This window comes from Rattus norvegicus, chromosome 7 (assembly GCF_036323735.1).
Source record: "Rattus norvegicus strain BN/NHsdMcwi chromosome 7, GRCr8, whole genome shotgun sequence".
In the NCBI taxonomy this organism is placed as follows: domain Eukaryota; kingdom Metazoa; phylum Chordata; class Mammalia; order Rodentia; family Muridae; genus Rattus; species Rattus norvegicus.
In genome coordinates this window covers 97,482,713-97,498,871 of record NC_086025.1, presented here as the reverse complement: position 1 = coordinate 97,498,871, position 16,159 = coordinate 97,482,713, and the positions used below count along the sequence as shown (strand labels likewise).

General features: G+C 43.4%; 1 protein-coding gene across 2 annotated transcripts in view; it reads left to right on the top strand.

Annotated features, from left to right (window-relative positions):
* The window catches only part of Gsdmc (gasdermin C), a 27,273-nt gene extending 11,114 nt beyond the window's left edge, over positions 1-16,159 (top strand). The window contains exons 2-14 of one of the 2 annotated variants that reach the window (XM_063263247.1): positions 1,476-1,538; positions 3,520-3,734; positions 4,348-4,534; positions 5,784-5,946; positions 9,116-9,227; positions 11,732-11,821; positions 11,999-12,022; positions 12,237-12,266; positions 12,481-12,507; positions 13,477-13,616; positions 14,090-14,219; positions 14,651-14,724; positions 15,251-16,159. In XM_063263247.1, coding sequence (XP_063119317.1) covers positions 3,524-3,734; positions 4,348-4,534; positions 5,784-5,946; positions 9,116-9,227; positions 11,732-11,821; positions 11,999-12,022; positions 12,237-12,266; positions 12,481-12,507; positions 13,477-13,616; positions 14,090-14,219; positions 14,651-14,724; positions 15,251-15,490 — 1,428 coding nt within the window. In that variant the 5' untranslated portion in view covers positions 1,476-1,538; positions 3,520-3,523 and the 3' untranslated portion in view covers positions 15,491-16,159. Of the gene's footprint in view, positions 1-1,475; positions 1,539-3,519; positions 3,735-4,347; positions 4,535-5,783; positions 5,947-9,115; positions 9,228-11,731; positions 11,822-11,998; positions 12,023-12,236; positions 12,267-12,480; positions 12,508-13,476; positions 13,617-14,089; positions 14,220-14,650; positions 14,725-15,250 lie in introns of those variants that run through there. The other variant, NM_001134495.1, reaches the window with a different exon arrangement.

Genomic DNA, 16,159 nt, shown 5'->3' with positions numbered 1-16,159 from the left:
GTGACCCAAGATATCTGGTAGATATCTTCATCTCAGTCAGCAAAGCATCTCACCTGCTTTGCTCCATCCCATATCACACTGTTGATGGTTACTCTTTGAGCCTGGCAACAATTTCTCTACCCATCTGGTTCCCAAGACAGGTTGCCACCAGGCCAGACATACCCCAATTTTGTGGTAGGCTAGCGTGTCTAACCACCACACACTCTCTTAAACTTAAATTGTCACATGAAAGAACACACAACACAATAATATCTGATCCAATTGATAATATATAATTTGCTCATCTAGACATACAAAGCACTGTACACATCCATCCCTTAAGAATATTCATAACAACTTATAAATGTGCAGAGACAGGAATCTTAACATCCACCTCCATGTTCTCTCCGCTGCTCCTCTCCTCTTGTTCCAGTCTCCTCCCCTCTCTAAAACTTTTGTCCTGCCCATCCTTCCTTCTCATCCAATGACAGCCCTAGTTCTATCTTGTACCTGCCTTCACCTGTATAATGACACCATCCTACATGAACATTCATAGAAATATGTGTCCCTGCACACCCAAACATGCATGCATGCATGCATACATACATACATACATACATGCATACATACACACATATCACACATACACATATGTATAAAAAAGGAAAATATTTAGGGGATGGAGAAATGGCTCAGCAGCTAAGAGTACTTGATGCTTGTCTTAGGGTTTTACTGCTGTGAACAGACACCATAACCAAGGCAACTCTTATAAGGACAACATTTAACTGGGGCTGGCTTACAGGTTCAGAGGTTCAGTCCTCTGTCATCAAGGCTGGAACATGGTACATCCATGCAGGCATGGTGCAGGAGGAGCTGAGAGTTCTACATTTTCATCTGGAGGCTGCTAGCAGAATACTGGCTTCTAGGCAGCTAGGAAGAGGGTCTTAAAGCCCACACCCACAGTGACACCTACTCCAATAAGGCCACATCTTTTAAAAATGCTACTCCCTGGGCCGAGCATATACAAACCATCACAATGCTCTTCCAAAGGATCCTAGTTCAGTTCCCAGCACAGATGATGTTCTGTCAAAATGCACAGAGCTCAAGTGACTGCCCTTCTGAAATCCTGTGTCAATATTAGTCTCTCCTCCATTAAGTCATTTATGTTTAGGCATTTTTTCATAGCAACTTAAAAAATTACTAATACAATAACTTTTTAAGCATTCTATGGACAACCTAAGATGTTACTGGAAGTGTGTGGCTATTTGAAGATTTTGATATCTATTCAGAACCTAGAACACCTAGTTATACAGAGTTATGACTGTTGTGTGGAAATTTTTATCTGTAATATTTAATATATTGTGGTAATACATAGTATGAGCTCTGCCTTCAACAGAGTACAGATCCAACCCTTCTTAACAGATCTGTAGTTTCTTCATCTGTGCAAAGGAAACACTAAGCTGATTGACTACTAACATCTTTCTCCTTCTTTACAGAGCTCTCTCTGGTAGACAGCATTGTTGTACTCTCTGGGTCTTGGAAAGATTGAGATAATTCAGGTAAGTAGAATCATGTGTGTGCGTTCTTGACTGACATATAGTTTGACATCCCATCAGAGGAGTTAGAGAAAAGATTGAAGGAGCTGAAGGGGCTTGCAACCCCATAAGAACAACAATACCAACCAACCAGGACTCTCAGGGACTAAACCACCACCCAAAGAGTACACATGGATGGACCCATGGCTCCAGCTGCATATGTAGCAGAGGATGGTCTTGTTGGGCACCAATGGGAGGAGAAGCCCTTGGTCCTGCCAAGGCTGGACCCCCAGTGTAGGGGAATGTCAGGGCAGGGAGGCAGGAAGGGGTGGGTAGTTGGGAGGGGGAATGCTGTTATAGAAGGAGGGGGAGGGAGGAGAACATGGGGGTTTATGGATGGGAAACCGGGAAAAGGGATAACATTTGAAATATAAATGAAAATCCAATAAAAATAGATTTATCAAATTACTGCATTTTGTAGAATTTCTTTAAGGCTGATTATAGTCCACAGTAAGTTTCACATTTCCCTCATTCTGTTGACAGACATTTAGACTGTTTAGCCTTCATGCATAGTCTGCAATGATCATGAGTATGCTACCACTGTGGTGTTGAGATACTGTCTTCAATTCTAGTCTTTTTTTTAAAAAAAAGATTATTTTTAAGATTTGTTTTTATTTTATGTGTGTGAGTACATGGTCGCTGTCCTCAGACACACCAGAGGAGGGCATCAGACCAATTACCATATGGTTGCTGGGAATTGAACTCAGGACCTCTGGAAGAGCAGGCAGTGAGTGTTCTTAACCGCTGAGCCATTTCTCCAGCCCTCAATTCTAATCTTAAGGTTTTTTTTGAGAAACCTAGTTGATTTCTGTAGAAGAAATAAAATTTTAAATTCTCATAGTGTACCTGGTTCCAATTTTTACATTAATCCCAACAGTCACTGCCTTTATATCTTTTTGCAATAGCATCTTGGGAAATGTAATACCTCATTGTGATTTTGACTAACTTTTTTTATGATTAGTGGTGACGTTTTCTGTATACTTATTGATTATTTGTGTTTCTTGTTGGTAGCACAGGGTCTTGAACCCAGGTCCTTATGCGTGCTAGGGAAGGGCGTGAACCCACTGATTGTATTTATTATTTAGATAAATGCCTATCCACGTCATTAGTCCTTTTATTTCTTCTTTTTGTATTTATTATTTTAAATTAGCATAAAATAATGGATTTTATTATGGCATTCTCATACAGCATATTATATAATTCGTCAGGTCTGCCCATCACCATTTCTTGTTCTCTTGACCCACCCCAAAGCCCCTATCTTTCTGAAAAGTAGTCATTTCTATTTTATAAGTTATATATACATATTTTATATACATATATATATATATCATAAGATATAGAATATGTGTATAAGAAAGGCATGGAATATCTGTGTCTCTGAATTTAGTCTATTTCACTTGGCACGATGATCCTGAATTCCATACATTTTCCTGTATGTGATGTAATTTCACACTTTATGGATGAATAAAATGTAATTATGCATATATACCACATTTTCTTTCTCTATTCATCTTTAAAAATACTATTTATTTTTATGTGTATGGATGTCTTGCCTGTAAGTATGTCTGAATAGTGCCTGGTGTCTGATGAAGTCAGAAGAGGTTGTAGGATCCCCTGGAAATGGAGTGACAGATGGTTGTGGGCCACCATGTAAGAGCTGGGAATTGAACGTGAGTCCTATGGAAGAGCGGTCAGTACTTTAGCCTATGAGCCACATTTCCAGCCTCTTTCCCATTCATCTTTTGGCGGGCATCTAGGTCAAGTCTGTAGTCTGGCCCTTGGGAGTAGTTCCAGGATAACTTGGATGTGTATATTTCTGCTGTGTGCTGACCTGGGGGTTCTCGCACACATCGGTGGTTTATGAAAGACATCACGAGTTACTGAGAGTCGGTTACGCTCTTTCTTTTCTCAACTAAACTTTGTGCTTCCTTCTGTCCAATCCTAGCAACATGCTCTACACATTTGACCAGGTTAGCAAGGATGTGGTCAAAAAGCTTCAAGGAAAAGATCTGAGGCCAGTCAGATGCCTGTCAGATGCAACCAAATTCCGCCAGTTTGACATACTTCAGAAGACTCCGCAGTCATTGTTCTTTAAATCTGAAGATACTCCGGTCGGATATTCCCTTCTGCAGATCTTGGAGCCCAATTTTCCCGTCCCAGGTATTGTCAGTCAGGGGGCAGAAAAATGTGAAAATCAGCATTTTTCAGTGCTGCAGCTTCCCAGAGTCTACGAGGTGCCCAGACAGGTAGCTCATGAGCCATTCTGCCTAAGGGCAAAGGACAAGGAAGGGACTTTAGGAATCCTGGGCCCATCTGTGCATTTGATCTTACAATATTTCCAAGAGCCTCTTTTAATAGAGCTATGATACCCATCTTACAAAAAAGTAATTGAGGTTCTTAAAAGTTGTTCGAAGTTACATAGTTCAAACTGGTAAAATCAGGATCCAGACTGAGGTCAGTCTACTCTCAAATTCCAGGTGTTTTTCTATTCCAGCAAGGTACCCTGGGGCTGGATTCTCTGCTTGCAAAGATGCTCTCCAGACACTTCTAGATACTGCGCAGTTGATATTTTTCTTTCTTGGGATGAATACCATGCTTTCATGGGTTCCAGAATTTGCCCTCTGTGGTAGTTTACATTTCAGATATTGATTATTAGCTAGCTTCTTGACAAAGATTTGAAGGAGGAGGGGAGCTACGCTTATTTTTCCCATTCTCCAGAGCAGCTATTCCACAGTGGATTCTGAGCTAAACCTGTTTGGCCTTTCCTCTTCAGAGACTGAAGTGTCAGCTCCCATGCCCCTCAAACACATCACGTCCCAGAAATGGAAGGCTGATGTGGACGTCAAAGCCACCATTGCAGACGGAGGTGCATCGGCAGAGTTTGTTCAGTCCTGTGGATATGACATCGAGGTTCAGAGTAGGAGCATCCCGGATTCGAAACTGGAAAGTCTCCAAAACAGGCAAGGCCCCTGGGGGTGAAAGGGTAGCTCAGCCAGGTGTCAGGACGTGCTCCTACAGGCAAAGAGGCAGCAAGCAGGTTCTGTTGCTCGGGTGGATGACAACTCAGCTTATTCTCCTTAAAAAAAAAAAAAAAGAAATAATGATGTATAGTCCACGACTCATTAGGGTAGTTACCCATGACGGCTCTATTAGTGTGATGGGGGCAGGAAAACAAGACAGACAGACAAAGGTTCTGATATGATAGAACTTTCTGTTTGTTGTACAGAGGATGGGCATGTAACAAGGAACAAATCAGTAGACATGACTGTTAGAATATTGATTAAACTATGACAAAGACGGTAACAGTCCCTTTAAGCAATCAGCATTCCAGTGCTTATGGATTTAGATTGAAAATTATACTTATTTATTTATTTATTTATTTATTTATTTATTATAAAACATCATAGCTGTCTTCAGACACACCAGAAGAGGGCATCAGATCCCATTACAGATGGTTGTGAGCCAACATGTGGTTGCTGGGATTTGAACTCACGACCTCTGGAAGAGTATTCAGTGCTCTTAACCACTTTGCCCTAGATTGAATTTTTTATCCCATCTCTCTTGACATATAATTTAGAAGTAGAAATGTATGTTTCATGTGCAGCATTTTGGTGTGATATATGCATATAAGTCAGTAACATATTATCACTCCCTCAGGTAACCATTCTTTAAAAATTTTATTACATTTGTTTACTCTCTCTCTCTCTCTCTGTGTGTGCATGTGTGCGCGCGCGCGTGTGTGTGTGTGTGTGTGTGTGTGTGTGTGTGTGTACATGCACATGCATGCATGCCATGGCTCACATGTAGAAGTCAGAGGACAACTTGCAGGTGTCAGATTTCTTCTTTTGCTGTGTGTGTCTGAGAATCAAACTCAGATCCTCAGAGTCTGCAGCATCAACCAGCCAGCAGCCAGCTCAACCATCTTGCTAGCTCAGTAACTGCTATTTTTCTGGCAAGAACATTTACTGCCTACTGTCTTAGCAGATTTCAAGCACACGTACCATATTATTAACAATAACCACATGCTATCTGGGGACCCCATTTCATGTCCTCACACTCCATGGCCAGCACACATCCCCAGCCTAAAGCGGACTCAATCTCTTTGTTTTTAAAGGTTGTCTCACGTTTTCTGTTTGTTTGTTCATGATTTGGTCTCTGTTTCTGTGAAATTAGCCACTTGGATCTTTCTATTCTGGTTTACATCTTCAGGAAACTCTTGGATAAGAAGCTGTCATTTGTGACAGATTGCCAGATGGGAAGGAACAACTTGTATGTGGTGACAGAGGTCTTTGAAGTGACCAAGGATACCGTGGTGCAAGGCAGCAGCAGTATTGACCTTTCAGGCAAAGCGCTCGTCTCCCAGTTGGTCAAGGTATGGGATGAGGACATGATAGCTAGTCCAGCTAGTGTACTCTTGCTTTTCGAGGGATTCTGGGGACCAGCTTCTAGGAGTCAGAAGGATGGGGTCATTATTTTCCACTGCTTATATGTAGTATATGCTAACTCCTGATCTTACATTGTATTCTAATGTCCTTGATTATAATGCTTTAATACATAGGGCCAGTAAATTCCAAAATAGATATTATTATTTGGTACCATGTTTTGTTTTGAGTAAGCAGCAGATGCTGTAGAAACGGAAATGTAAGGATTCTGTATTATTTACACACACAAATTTCATTGCTGGAAAAACACAGGGACACCTTTACTAAATCATACCCGTTAATCCATGTTCCATGATCATCTGATAACAGATATTTTTTTTTGAGATGCGGTCTTATGTAGCCTAGATTGCATTCAATTGAGTCTGGAGCTTATGCTGGCCTTGAACCCCTGGTCCTTCTGCTTCCACTTTCCAAATGCTGGGATTGCAGGTCTATCTCACCATGCCTGGCTGTGATAATAAACATCTGAAGGGGCAAGATTTCAATACCTTCAAGCACATGTGATTCACATGATCCAGGACCAAGTCCCATATAAAGGCAGACTCATCAAAATAATAGTTGATTTCTCTATGGTGACTTGAAAACCAAGAAGAGCCCAGATGAAAATACTTCAAGCCCTAAAAGAATACGAATGCCAGCCTGGATAATTATACTGAGTGGAACTGTCAGTTATAATCAAAGGAGAAAGAAAACCTTCCCATAATAAAGCTTATGAAAGAAATTTATGACTCCCAGACTAGCCCTAGAGAGGAGACTAAGAAGAATATTTCTGCATGGAGAAAGGGGTAAGAATATACAAGTAGTGATGTCAAAAACTAACATTCAGTCAGTGATTAAACAAACATCATAAAAGTAAACAAAATGACAGAAATCAATAAACTTTGAACATTAGTGGTTTAAACTCTTTAATTAAAAGACACACATTAGCAGTCTAGATTAAAAAACAGGACCAGGGCTAGGGATTTAGCTCAGTGGTAGAGCGCTTACCTAGGAAGCGCAAGGCCCTGGGTTCGGTCCCCAGCTCCGAAAAAAAAGAACCAAAAAAAAAACAAACAAACAAACAAACAAAAAACAAAACAACAACAACAACAAAAAAAACAGGACCAATTTTCTGTCTCCAAGGAGCATACCTCAACCACTAAAGATAGAAACTGTCTTAGGGTGAAAGTCAGGCAAAGATATTCAAAGCAAAAGAGAAGTAGACTGACAGGAATTGCCACAGTAAAATCTCATGAAATAGACTTTAATCCAAAAATAGTCAGAAGAAAGAATGTCAGTTCACACAGATCAAGAGAACAGTCCAACACAAAGACATTATAATCCTAAATATATGTGGTAGTTTGAATATGCTTGTCCCAGGCAGTGGGACTATTAGGGGGTGTGGCCTTGTTGGAGTAGGTGTGGCCTTGTTGGAGGAATGTGTCACTGTGTGGGTGGGTTTTGAGATCCTCCTAGCTGCCTGGTAGACAGTCTTCTCTTGGCTGCTTTCGGATCAACCTGTAGAACTTTCGCCTCCTTCAACTTCATGTCTGCCTGGTTGCTGCCGTGCTTCCTGCTATGATGATAGTGGATTAAACCTTTGACTCTGTAAGCCAGCACTAATTAAGTATTTACCTTAGTAAGAGTTGCCTTGGGCATAGTGTATCTTCACAGCAATGGAAACTCTAAGACATCATATTTTTACCAAGGGTGGGTACACTCAGCTCCATAAAGCATTGTAAAGGAACATAGAGGTAATTCATGAATGGACAGTGAAAATGTGGCAATAAACACAATGGAATTTTATTCACCTGCAAAGATGTGTAAAATTATGAAACTTTCAGGAAATGGATGTAGCTGGAAATAATAATCCTGAATGAGGTAGCCCAGACTCAGAAGGACAAATGCTTCATGTCCTCTCTCAGACCCTGCAGGGCTGCTGTGTTCAGTAGTTGGTACCTTTAGAATCCCCAGACGATAATGAGTAACAGGACAGAAGACACAGAAGACATCATGGACTCCATCATGGACTGATGGAGACAAGAGCTGGAATGAGGAGAAACAGCCTCCCCCAACCGCTAGCAGAGAATACAGACCTACATAGAAATGCAGCTATGAAACAAAGAATTCACAGCTGAGGAATGCCGAATGGCTGAGAAACACCTAAAGAAATGTTCAACATCTTTACTCATAAGGGAAATGCAAATCAAAACAACCCTGAGATTTCACCTCACACCAGTGAGAATGGCTAAGATCAAAAACTCAGGTGACAGCAGATGCTGGCGAGGATGTGGAGAAAGAGGAACACTCCTTCATTGTTGGTGGGATTGCAGACTGGTACAACCATTCTGGAAATCAGTCTGGAGGTTCCTCAGAAAATTGGACATTGAACTGCCTAAGGATCCAGCTATACCTCTCTTGGGCATATACCCACAAGATGCCCCAACATATAAAAAAGACATGTGCTCCACTATGTTCATTTCATTGCCGCCCTCCCCCCAACAATCTAGTTCACTGGGGGTTCAGTCTTAGCAGGACCCAGGGCTTCCCCTTCCACTGGTGCTCTTACTAGGATATTCATTGCTACCTATGAGGTCAGAGTCCAGGGTCAGTCCATGTATAGTCTTTAGGTAGTGGCTTAGTCCCTGGAAGCTCTGGTTGCTTGGCATTGTTGTACATATGGGGTCTCGAGCCCCTTCAAGCTCTTCCAGTTCTTTCTCTGATTCCTTCAACGGGGGTCTCATTCTCAGTTCAGTGATTTGCTGCTGGCATACGCCTCTGTATTTGCTGTATACTGGCTGTGTCTCTCAGGAGCGATCTACATCCGGCTCCTGTCTGCCTGCACTTCTTTTCTTCATCTATCTTGTCTAATTGGATGGCTGTATATGTATGGGCCACATGTGGGGCAGGCTCTGAATGGGTGTTCCTTCTGTGTCTGTTTTAATCTTTGCCTCTCTATTCCCTGCCAAGGGTATTCTTGTTCCCCTTTTAAAGAAGGAGTGAAGCATTCACATTTTGATCATCCGTCTTGAGTTTCATGTGTTCTAGGCATCTAGGGTAATTCAAGCATTTAATGGTGTTTTGAGACTATAAATCCCTAAGGTTGTTTTGTCTCCCCAGGGTGAAGCCCAGGGACAGTGGCAAAGGGAAACAACAGATTTAGTACCTATCCCAAAGGGTGCAGTGTTGGCCTACAAGAAGAAGCAATTGGTCATTGAGAATAACACTTGTGGTGAGCAGTGGTGGGGGCCTGGTCGGGTATCCAAAGACACGGACCTCCTCTTCTCTTCACTCTCCTCACTGTCCCAGGCACCTGTCCCATCATCCTCAGTCACCTCTAAGCATTTCCAACCTCAAACACTGAAGCTGAAGTTGCAGAGGTAAAGAAGGGAGCTGATTGGAGTATTCAAATGGAGGTACTTTTTAGCTGGGTGAAGTCCAGGCTAATCCCAGCCATCTCTAGGCATTCATCTCTAGCCATTCAAGGTCCTGTCACTCTTAGAAGCCCAGTAGGGAGTCACCAGGTTGACCAGATGACCCATAAACCCACATTACAGCTCCTTAAAATAACAGAAGTACAACACAACTGAAGCTATAGACAGAATGCCTGAACATGGCATAGAATTTTTTCCAAGACTCTCAACTTGAGGTGTACCATACCCCAACACACACATACACACCACACTACACTACTCATACACACACACACACACACACACACACACACACACACACACACATTCAATTCAGACTCTGCCATGGGGTATAAGTGTCTGTGTTAGGCATGTACCTGTGTGTGATGTGAGTGCCACAACATGAGTAGGTCTCAGAGCTCCAAGTTACTCCTCAGTGTGGAGGGCAGATCCTCGGACAGGAGGCAATGCCCTATAGGCACACACTCACATGTACACACTCATGCGCCTATGCTTTGCACACATATGTACATGACACACACGTGTGTGCCCCCACACACTCCTGCAGTATCTACCTTGTAAATTCTAGTCAAGGCAAAGACCTGGAGTCAATCCTCTAGTCATCTGCAATAGACAAGGAAGCTGGGCTCTCCCATATAGTAAGTACAATTAGTGGCTGATTGCTTCTACAGAAATTGTCAACATTCTTATGGCACCCCTGATTGAATCACAGGGTGGGAAAGGGGAACAAGATTGGAGATGCCTTTAAAATGTCTGGGGGAGGAGGCTGGGGGGGTGGCCTTATGGTTACAGATCATGGTAAATGAAAAGTGATTTCATTTACAGAGGGGAAAGACAACGAACCCTTTACTCAAAATATTAACAGCAAAATAAAACAAATAAACGATGTGATTGGATCAGATGTTGTACCTAGAGAACCAAGGCCATACTTGTGGAGGCTGAATCCGAGGGGAGGGGTGCGGTGCTTCCTGGAGGATAAACTCTAAAGGTTGATGTGTGCACGGGAGGACAGGAAATGTAGAGGACACTAGGGGAGCTGACTAGGTGGGTGAGAGGAAGCAATAATTGGAGGGGGCTCTGGGATAAGGGGCTCTAAAGGTGCAGAGCCCAGTTACTGACAGGTCAGGCAAAGTGCTTGGTGAACCTAAGCGGTGAAGACAGATTGGAGCCGGATGTATTGCTGGTCACTTCCTCTACCTCTTCAGCTTCGGAAAGAAACAACACTGTCGTTTCTCCCTTACACACGAGAAGGCCAGTTTTCTCTGAAGCTGCTTGGCAGCGATATGGCAGCTATTAAGTCCTTTTTGGTCTGTTATGAGGACTAAATTTGTGCTCATTAGTCAGCACATTGACCCTGCTGGTTCCCTTCTGTGCCTGATTGTATAAACAAGATGCCGTGCTCGCCCCCTAGTGCTCAGAATGTGACTTGCAGACACTCTTCGAAGTTTGCTTTTTGTCTTAACTTTCTTTAGTTCACACATTAAATGCTGTCATCTTTGTTTTTTCCAAAGGCTCATTTCAGGGGTCAAATGCTTGAAATTTGTTGTTAGGCAAAAGTTTTAGACCTCAGCATAACTCCATGAACGTGAATGCAAAACAATGCGAGATCACCAGATTGAGAGTGGATAAAGAAGGGTCAGCTAGTAACTGAAGGCTAACAAGAGGCCTGTATGACAGGGCAGGAGGAAAACAGTCTGCTTTACCTAATGGAGTACTTATTTGCGTATTTTTATTTTGTGTGTATTTGTGTTTTGCCTGCATGTAAGCATACGAAGTGCATGCAGTGTCCAGGGAGGCCAGAAGAGGGCGTTGCCATGTGGGTTCTAGAACTGAATTTTGGTTCTTGGCAAGAGCTGCAAAGCACTTGACAGTTGATCTCTCTCCAGCCCTCATGGAGTAATTCTTGAATGTCAGAGGATGTAATGGTCACGTAAAGTGTTTATTTAAGATCTAAGTGTCAGGCTAGTGAGATGAATTAGCTGGTAAAAGCGTTTGTTGCCCGGCTTCATGATTTGAGTTCTATCTCTGTGCCCCTCATGTTGGAAGGAGGTAAGTGACTTCCAAAGGTGTCCCTGGCTTCTGTGTGTGCTCTAAGGGATGCATGCACGTGCACACAATATATAAACAAACATAATAAAGTGCAAGTTTCAGGGCACCTGTGAAAACATTCAAGGATACACAGGCTGATGTTCCGCTTGACCCCATTCCTGGTGTTTGGCCTGGGAGTCCTTAAATGCAGTGTGGGAAGAACTCTAGCAAGTGTAACCTCACCTCTCTTAACTTGAGTTTCTTTTCCGTTCAGCCATTCTCCTTTCTGCTAATGCTAAGAAGAAGACCTTTCCAGGAATATTTAATTTCGGAATGTCGTCACGTAGTCAAACCATGGAGATAGGTATGTTGTTGTTGAACAGGATCTACCTGGGGGTGGGTTTATCTTAGGAAGTTCCTCAAAAGAGCATAACTGCAAGGTGAAAAGCAAGGACGGATAGAGGAGTTGGAAAGGTCAGAGGTCAGGGTAAGAATGGAGAGAGTAAGCTTTGGAGAGTAAACCTGCACTTTCTCTTTCCAGTGCCATATTCAGCAAACGGACTAGGTGAGTGAATAGTTCCAGGACTGTGAAAGTCCAACCTGCATCCTCATGCAGACAGCCGAATAGCAAAATCCCACCTGATTGTCTTCACCTAAGGTCTTGAGACATAAGGGGTTCATCTGGTCTTCAGCACAAGGGGTTGGGTAGGGGGAGGGATATGTGGAACATAAGGACAAACACTAGTTCTTGGGTGGGCTAATATATTATCTCTTTCTAGGCTCGTGGATAGATTACATCCCTCCAATTGGTGAGTGTGTCTGGTGGGGTTGGGAATGGAGAGCTGGGTGATGCTACAAGCCCTCGCTCTGGTTCCTATGGGATGGGAAAGTTTATGGAAGGCCAATGTGGTGAAGGCATAGACTGGAGCAGGAAGGAGGGGATGGTAGGAGAGAATCTCCAACGTGTGTCTCAAGAGCAAATGGAAGATGAAGAAAGGTAACAGCTTGTGTTTCTCTTTCTAGGACGTATAGAGGAGCCCGTCCATCTAGGTGAGTGTGTGTGTGTGTGTGTGTGTGTGTGTGTGTGTGTGTGTAGTATGTATGTGGTATGTATGTGTATGTGGTGTGTGTGTGTGTGTGCTGTGTGTTGTGTGGTGTATGTGTGTATGTGTGGTGTGTGTGTGTGGTGTGCATGTGGTCTGTGTAGTGTATGTGTGTATGTGTGGGGTGTGTGTGTGTGTGTGTGTGTGTGTGTGTGTGTTTTAAAAGAGAAAACCTGGGCTTTTAGTGGGAAACCATAGGCTTGGAACTCAAATGAGAGCTTACTTTTGAATAAAAAAAAATGGAGGTCTACTTCCACATTTTTCTTTTAGTTAGTTGAATCCACACATGTGCAATTGTGTGCACCGATGTTCACTGAGGACAAACTGGGACCATGCTCCAGCATGGGCAATATGTGAAAGACTTACACAGATGTGCCTCACTGTGGCACCCGCCCACTGTCATGGATCGCGAGTAGGAGATGTAGCAGATGTTGTATCCTCAAATGCAGTGCTTGACTGAGTCTTTATGGGCCTCAGAGACACTTACCAATCAGCGTAGCTCTTATGTGCCAGGTGCCCAAGAACCACAAACGCATTGACTTCTCACCACATACTTCTTTATCACAATTGGAAACTGATCTATGAACACCGAGGATTGCTGCCACGAGAGCCCAGCAGTACATTTCATTCCTGATAGATCTCAGAAACGAATACTTGGTCATTTCTCTCCCATTTGCAATAGCCAGTGTTCAGATTTCCATCTCTACCTCCACCCCCGTGCTGTGTCCCCTCCTTTCAGAGTGCCAATGCTGCCTGGTTTCTAGCTTTGTGATAGTCGCCTCCTGGGGTGCTCAAGCAGGCTGTCACTGGTGACATTTTTAGCTGCTGGACATGGTACAGAAGGACTTATCATCCTAGGGATATTTAATTGAAGAATTGCCCTCACTTTCTGATTGGTGTTGCTGTCTGTGAGCAGATTTCAAGTACCTAGAAAAGGAAGTTTTCCTACGCAAAGAGCAGCTGGCTATGCTCTCAAAGGATGTTCAAGATGTTGTGTTCTCCAATCTCCTGCCCATGCTCAGTGACAGTGATGTTCTGTTTGACCTGATAAACATGGTGAGAGATCAATAGCTTCCTAGAAATGTTTGGGACACAGGGATGCCAAGACACAAGGGAGGAGGGATGTATGTGATGCCCAGGAGACTGAGAAAGACATCAAAGGTTAGGGACTCTGGCCCCATGCACATGGTGGAGGGTTAGAGAGTGTGGCCCCCTAGTTCTGCTCAGCATCCCCATGGGGAGGTACTTAACTCCTCCAGAAATAGGCACATTACACAAGAATAGTTTTGAGCCAGATATGGGAAGCTAAAGCTACTTGAAGGAGGGTTGAAAGTTCAAGGTCTTTCTCATAGTGAGTTCAAAGCTGGCTTGGGTAACAGCCCAAGACCCTGTCACAGGAATGAGGAAAATGAAGGGTAAAAGGAGCCCAGGGTGTAGCTTTGTGGAAAAGTACTTGTTCAGCATGTATACAGCCATGCAGTCCCCAGCACTGAGAATGATGTTACTAACAGAACACCTGTCTCCTGCAGCTGGAGTTGGATCAGTTGGGGCACATGGATGGCCCAGCTGGCTTAATCCTAGATGAGCTGAGAAAGAACTCAAGCACCCCATGGATTGACCTAAAGGGACTCATTCTTTATCTCCTTCAAGCCCTAATGGGTAAGAATGATTTGAGGGGAGTGTGGGGAGAGTCCTCATGTTGGTCCTCAGAGGGCTGCCATCTCCCCAAAGCCTTTGAACTTTCGTGACCATTCTCAAATCACCCTTCTCTCTAAAGCCAGCAACGCTCAGAGTGATAACAGCGAATGGACCACAGATAGAGTCTGAGGTCTAGAAAGTGAGCAGTCGCCAATCGCCTAACACATCCTTGGTGGAAGGTGGTTCCTGCCTCAGCCCTTAGACTTTCAGGCTCTGGGTCATGTCACTTACGGGCCTAGAGCTCATCTCCAGGGTAGGAGACCTTTCTTGAGTAGTGCGTTTGACCTTCAAGTCTAATGGGACATATTGCTGTGTCTGAGTTTTCCTCTCATTGGATTTCCTAGTTCATGGTAAGAAGAAAATCCGTTTTCTTCATGTTTCCTTCCCCCCAGTGCTGAGTGATACCCAACTCGATCTGCTGGCCCAGTCTATGGAGATGCGGATCCTCCTGCAGCAAAGAGAGCTGGTGAGAAACTCCCAGGGGCTGACAGTCCAGGGAGAGGGAAGAGGAAAGCAGGGACAGAAAGAACATTCTAGAACAAAGCAATGAGGTTTCTACAAGGAGGGGAGTCAGGAACCCTCTGGGGAGCAGGCAGGTTGGTTCTGCATTATCAGGTGCATCTCTGCATTTATGGAAGCAAGACCCATTAGGTCTATGTTAGCTGACTAGGAAGGCATGTTTGTGGGAAGTAAGGGGATACAAGTCAGTTACACCTTTTGTTTACGGTTACCATTTGTAAATTGCCTCTTCTCTCCCTGTATATTTCCCTCTAAATACAAAAGTGTGTATACATATGCATACATGTGCACATACACATGCAGATGACAGTCTTGTGCAGCGTAGGCTGTATGATTACCATGTTATAGGTAAGGAACCCATGCACAGTGCTTCAGGTCTTGCTTATTAGTTCTTTATCCTGGGTGTTGGGACAGAAGATTTCCCACTCTGGGGTCAGAGCCTGGTTTGCTCAATCTGATACTTTTTGTTCTAGGTAAGGAGCATCCTAGAGCCAAACTTCAAGTATCCCTGGAACATTCCCTTCACACTCCAGCCTCAGCTTCTCGCCCCACTCCAGGGTGAGGGCTTGGCCATTACTTACGAATTGCTGAAGGGGTGTGGTCTGAAGATGGAGCCGAATAGTCCCAGGTCAACTTGGGATTTGGAAGCCAAGATGCCCCTGTCGGCTCTTTACGGGATCCTGTCATGTTTACAGCAACTGGTGGAAGCCTAAATCTTCCTCCGAGCCCGGCCTCAGTCCTAGATACATTGGAGATACTGCACTATCAGCATTCACAAGAGTGGTGATTTCAGTGCATGCTTTAGGCTGGTGGGAATAAAGATGCAATGTTTTTTTTTTCTTTTTTAAAGTACTATTCATTCACAATTATATAAATAATATACTCAAGTCAGATTCCACCTTCCCCCAATGTCTCTTTTAATCCAACCCTTCAAATCCCTTCTTCCCAACAATTTCTCATTCAACATTTTTGTTTGATGCTTTGCTGCATTTAATTAGGGTTGTTTGCATGAGTGTGGGATTATTAACCTTCCAGAGGCTACCTCCCCCCACCCCAGCAGCATTAACAGGCTATGGTGTTTTAGGGAGGGTAGGGCCTTACAGGCCCCTTCTTCATCCATGTGGAATGTTGGTGGGCTCAGGCTTGCTTGGTCTTGTGCCACTTTGAGTTTATGGGTTTAATAACTGTGCTATATCCGTGTCTACGAAAAAGAATGAAGTTATCTGTCAAAACTTCTCAAATAGTATGCTAAAGATTTAGACATTTTCCTATATATAAAAGAATACAAATGTTACATTTACTTAATTGTGTGCGTTTTGAGTTGTTCTGGGTGTCAATAACTTTAAAAGGCATCAGAAATAAATTGGGGGATATTTTAAGTA